This window comes from Sarcophilus harrisii, chromosome 3 (assembly GCF_902635505.1).
Source record: "Sarcophilus harrisii chromosome 3, mSarHar1.11, whole genome shotgun sequence".
NCBI classification, from domain to species: domain Eukaryota; kingdom Metazoa; phylum Chordata; class Mammalia; order Dasyuromorphia; family Dasyuridae; genus Sarcophilus; species Sarcophilus harrisii.
Genome location: NC_045428.1, coordinates 300,415,289 through 300,421,288, shown reverse-complemented (window position 1 = coordinate 300,421,288; position 6,000 = coordinate 300,415,289). Strand labels below are relative to the sequence as shown.

General features: G+C 40.0%; 1 protein-coding gene across 2 annotated transcripts in view; it reads left to right on the top strand.

The window, feature by feature from the left end:
- Window positions 1-1,208: 1,208 nt before the first annotated feature.
- Window positions 1,209-6,000, top strand: part of IGSF11 (immunoglobulin superfamily member 11) — a 208,403-nt gene continuing 203,611 nt past the window's right edge. For both annotated transcript variants that reach the window (XM_023499039.2, XM_023499040.2), the window contains exon 1: window positions 1,209-1,593. In XM_023499039.2, coding sequence (XP_023354807.2) covers window positions 1,542-1,593 — 52 coding nt within the window. In that variant the 5' untranslated portion in view covers window positions 1,209-1,541. The remainder of the gene's footprint in view (window positions 1,594-6,000) is intronic.

Genomic DNA, 6,000 nt, shown 5'->3' with positions numbered 1-6,000 from the left:
CTCTTTCTCTGCTCTCCTACCCTGCTCTGTTTTGACTCCAGCTACCCATAGATTAGAGACCTGTCTGGGTCTGGTTGACATGTCTTATTACTAGAAAGTGGTTTTAGGTGTGGAGAAAAATGCAGAAAGGGGAAGCAGGAGAAGAATGTTGAAGATAAACTTGGTCTACTTATCAATTTTGTCAAAGTTGTTTCTTTTTTAAAGTGTGTAGCCTAGACAAGCTAAACTTGAAGGAAGGGGGAAAAATAACTTTTAAGATATCTGAAGAAAATTTAAAGACCCAAAAGAAGATATTGGAAAACTACAGCAGGAAAATAATCTGATTAGAGTCAAATAAATTATTTCCTGGAAGAATGCCTACTCTTCAAGGGTGCAAAAGTTCATGGATCTAGAAAAAGATATAGAGCTTGACTCCTTTTAGAGCAGGAGTTAAGAACTGTGTGTGTCAGTGGACTCCTTTGGCATTCTGGTGAAACTTATGGACCTCTTCTCAGAAAATGCTTTTAATTGCATTAAAAAAAACTTCACAAGATTACAAAAGAAATCAATTATATTGAGTTAATTTTTTAAAAAGTTCAGCCAATAAACATTATTCATCCTACTAATTTGTTATCCCACTATGGTCCATGTACTTTTGCAGCAACAACTCTATGTGGTAGGTACTCTTATCCTCATTTTACATTAGATAAAATTGAGATTAAGTGATTTGCTTAGGGTCATACAGTTTGTAAATATTCGAGGCTACCTTTGAATTGACTGTTCCAGACTCCAAGCTCAAAGCTCTATCCATTGCATTACCTAGCTTCCTCTAAAAGACAGTCCCTGCCCTAACAGAAGCTCTCCGAGGTTGTTTAAATAGAACCATAATCAGATTGAGTACTTTCTGGAATTGGGTGAACCTTTTTCAGTCCGAGATAGTTCCATAGGAGCTCTGCCTTGAGGCTGGGGGCTGGATTACGTCGCTCTGGGATTCCCAGCGGTGATTGGTGCCCCGGGAGGCAGGGGCGGAGCTAGAAATCCACAGGTGGCCGCTAGTCGGAGATGGGCGCCTGGGCCTGCGGGAGGGCCGCTAGGCGTCGCGCTGGAGTCGCGTCTCCGCGGTTGCCGGGGCGACAGTGCGGGGGTGTGCTTCGGGAGAAGCGTGTCGGATGGTTAGAGCGGAGGGGCGGGAGGGAGCGGCGGGGCTTGGGGGGTGTGGCTCCCGGGGCAGCGCGAGGGGCCCGCGCGGCGGCTCCCGGGCAGCGCGAGGCAGCGGCGGCGCTGCTGCTGCTGCTCGCACTAGTGCGCCCGTCAGGAGGCGGCAGCGGCTGCTGGCTCCGAGCGCCCCGGGGCGCGCTGCTTGTGGGGACCGGCCGGGGAGGGCTGTTGCCTCTGCTTGGGGTGCTCCGGACCGGCTGCGGGAACCTGCGGAAGGCAGTCACCGGAGTCGAACCAGGGGATCTCCAAGGGTAACGAACGAGGACTCCAGCCGAAGCCCTCTCCAGTGCTGCGACGCTGAGCGGGGAGGGGGCGAGGGAAACGGGCGCGCGGCAGCCCCCGGAATGACTTCGAGGAGCTCCCCTTTGGCGCCCCTGCTGCTCCTGTCTCTACAAGGTAAGACCCCACACTTCCTCCCTCCCAAGTGATTTGGGCTCGACTGGGACAAGTGCCTCCAGCGGGTCCGGGAATTCCAACTTTTCCTAGGGCCGTCTTGCTGTCCGTCGGTTTATCCAGGGTCAGCCTGGCGCCTTCAGTGACCACCGGGGCAGCCTATTCCAGCTGGCTGATTGATCCGCGACGCCTTCCATCCCCTTCCAGTTTTCCTGAAGATCGATCGTGGGTTTCCCCCAACCCCCATGAGACCTAGATTCTACCTTTCACACCGTTCTGCCCAAATCTACTGCCTGACTGTAAATGCAACCCTTTTAAAAATGACTCTTGAATGGCTTGTGACGGTATTTGGAACTAACTTCCGAGGTCCAAGGATGAGCTTTTTAACGAATTCATAAAACTTCGTGTATGGGTTTCTACCCAAGTCTTTAAGAATATAATGCAGAGCTGACACATTCGTTGATCTTTACTGTAGATGGAAAAGTGAGTTCTGCAAGCAGGTCAGCTTTGAAATTGACTCGATGAATTTATTATTTGCTTAAAATGAGAAACAAGATGCTCCAAGGCATAGAGTTTGTTTCATGTACAGTGACCTTCTGCTTCATAAAAGTGTATGAAAGTGTTCATTTTAATTGAAGTTTTAAGTTCAGAATAAATTTTTAAAAATTCCACAAAAAAAGTAAGTTGCTACGTGGTATTTATGATCAGAATAAGCACATGCCTTCCCTTCCAAAGTTTCTTTTAAAAGGCTTCCATATTAAATTTTCTTGCATCCTATTTATTCCTTTAAAACAATTGTTTTCATTTAAGTTGCTTTAAGCTATGTAACTTGTTTTCTTATGTGAAGCATTTTTTCATCCTTACCCTTTCTTTGCTTTCTTCTTGACCTTCTGCAGATTCTGTTCTCTGATTTGATTGATAATGGAGATTTAATAATATTGGTTTTGAAGATTCATTTTTTAAAAGTTTTAAATAACTTTGCTGCGTTTTCTGGGAGGCTTGAGTTGTATTGTAATTGGTTTGCTAATTTGTCTTCAAACTGGGAACCAACTCCCACTCGTTACCTTGTGAGTGATTGGTTCATTTAATAGGGAAGAAGAAAAGAAAGTGCTTGGTGTATAGCCTCTTTTCCCGTAGAAACTGGTGAAGGCATAAATATCAAAATACAAGGCACTTTTCTGGAGCTCCATATGTTTAAATCAGTAATTATACATAAATAATGATTTTGTGAATATAATTACATATGTATCAGATTGTGTCTTCAAACTAGGTTTAATAATGATTTTGTGAATATGTGCTGTGTGTGTGTGTGTGTGTGTGTGTGTGTGTGTGTAGAGCATATTGTGTCTTTAAACTAGATTTGTTTGTGTTCCCAGATGGCTCAAGTGAGTAGGCTGCAATTCCTCTCCATGTGTGGAAGACAGGCTGCTTTCCTCTTGGTTACTTTTCTTTTCTTCATGTGTTATATCCTGAAGAGTGAGTGGGCTTTTGCTTTGACCTCTCTAACTAACCAAGATCCCCATTTGAAGAACCATGGGAGATTTGATTGCAGGGGCAGCTGCGTTGTTAAAGGTAGAGAATGCTCTCACTGTACCAAACCTGAAGTCAGGAAAATCCGAGTAGCCTAGTACACTTGCTAGTTGTATGATTTTGGGCAAATCACATAAACTTTCAATTTCCTCAATCTGTAAAATGGGCATAATAGTACCTATCTCCTAGGGTTGTTTTGAAGATCAAATGGGATGAGAAATGTAAAGCTCCTGACACATAGCAGTTATTATAATTGCTGCTGTTGTTGCTATTTTCACCCACTAGCCCAAGGTTTTTGTCGATAACTGGCCAAATTTATTATATTAAATAAGGTGAAATAATATAGTGTTTTGCATTTTGATTTTGGATATTTTTTTTTAAAACTGAGTATATTTGGGGGGATATATCCAGTAGGTTTCTGTGTTATGGTTTTGGCTTAAATTTCTAGTTGATTTTTTTTTTTTTTTTTTTTTAGTGAGGCAAATGGAGTTAAGTGAATTGCCCAGGATCACACAGCTAATAAGTTTTAAGTATCTGAGGCCAGATTTGAACATAGGTCCTCCTAAATCCAGGGCAGGTATTCTAACCTCTGTGCCATCTAGTTGCTAGTCTCTCTAATCTAACAACCTTCATCCCTCACCATGTTACCTTTAGCTGTCTTTTCTCTAGACAATCCTGACTATAATCTTTACCTTCCCTTTATTGATTATTTTCAATTTATCCTGTAAGCATAAAAATATGTATGTATTTATAGACACAAATATAGCATGTACATTCATGCACATATATACATATATATTTATATCTATATATGTAGTTTCAGTCATGTCTGACTGTGACTCCATTTGGGATTTTCTTGGCAAGGATACTGGAGTGATTTAACATGTTCTTTCTTCTCCAGCTCATTTTACAGATGAGGAAACTAAGGCAAATAGAGTAAGTGACTTGCCCATTGTATCTGAGATTGTATTTGAACTCAAGTCTTTCTGACTTTGGTCCACACTCTCAAGCCATTATGGCCCCTAGCTGCCTCCTAGAGGGATCTTAAAAAGCCATTTATTTAGGACTAATAATTTAATAAATTATCCCATTTTAATGCTTTGCTAGGCTTAACCCATTTTCAGTAGCATTCTTCACTACTTCCCTAAAATTACTTCATCTAGCATGTATTTACTGAGCATTGGCCACATGCCAGGGCACTGTGCTCATTACAGTGTGAGACTACAGGGATGAATAAAGGGCCCTAACTTCAAGGCATTTTACATTTACTAGGGGAAGGTAAGAGACATGTAGAGAAATCATTGTAATTTAAGGCAAATTTGATTGTTGTTAGGAGAGAAATGCTATGGAGATTCAGATGAGGGAGAGTTCTTTTTCAGGTAGGGGGTTTGGACTTTGAGGTGATTTTAGAAGGATGAAAAGAATTTTCAACAGAAGGGCCATGGAGATGGGGGCAGAGAGAATGACAAAGTCATGAATTTAAAATAGTGGATTTGGGAATGGGGGAATAGTCCTGTTTCCATGAATGGAGGCCATTTATAACAGAGTAATGGGACATGACTGAAAGATAGATTTGAAATACTGGGAGTATATTTTGGGGAATATATCTAGTAGATTAATATTATAGTTTTGGCCTAAATTTCTAGTTGAAATGTTTAGCTAGTCTCTCTAATCTAATAACTTTCAGCCTTCAGCATGTTTATTTTTGACTGTCTTTGTTCTAGACAAAATAACCTGAATTCCTGACTCTTTTTATAGATCTTTACCTTCCCTCTGTTGACTATTTTCACTTTATCCTGTGCATATGTGCATATGTACACATATATATACATATATATATATTCATGCAATATGCATGTCTTGTTTATAAATAATTATTTGTATATTGCTTTCCCCATTAGACTGTAAACTTTTTGTGAACAGGTATCATCTTTTACTTTCTTTGTATCACTAGGATTTAGCACAGAGCCTGGCACATAGTAGATATTAAACAAATGCTTATTTATTGATTGACTGGTCTCATCATGTTTCTGGGTCTCCTATTTACATTTTCTATATCTATCTTTTTTTCTGGTAAAGAAGCCTAGTACTGATAATATTCTAGTGGGGAGGGCACCTGATATAAGGCACAATAAATTTAAAGAAAAACAGTTGTAATGGATTTTGATGTGACTGATTTGAAATTATAACATTATGAATGGTAAATATTGAAATGTGTAATATTGTGTCAGTAATAAAATGTAAGAAATATTATCAGCAAAAGAAAATTCATCTTTAGGAAATCAAATTTAGTCAAACTTTCATCCCTGGAGGGCTTCTCTTGATTTTATTTCAGTGGCCTCACTTAAAACTTTGAGAGAAATCCATGGCTAAGAATTCTATGTGGGTTCAAAATAGCAAAGAACTTAAAAGTCTCAGAATTGGTATTAAACGGAATCATAAAAATCATTTAGTTCTAATCCCTCATTTTATGGGAAAGCAGTGCAGCTGGGGTTTGAAACCAAACTCTCTTACTCTAAGTCTAGTTTTTTTTTCTTTTGCCATACTACCTTCTTTGTGGCATACCTGGAAAAAAAAATAGTAGTCACATAATGTTCAAATGGACCTGAGACTTCATCAACGTGATTATTTCCTCCAAAGGTGCAGATTGCCATCCATTCATGCCCGATTCTTGTGTTCTCCTACCACAGCACCATAATAGGTCTATTCAATGTGTTGGGGACTTTAATTATAAATACAAATAAACAAAGTCATAAACCTAAATGGGAAAGAATTCTGTGCATTTTAGTGTAAATTTCACCTGTAGATTCATTAAGTATCAGTTTTGGAATTTATTGAGTTTGGTTCACATGTGACCTACCAAATTTGGTTGGAAATTTT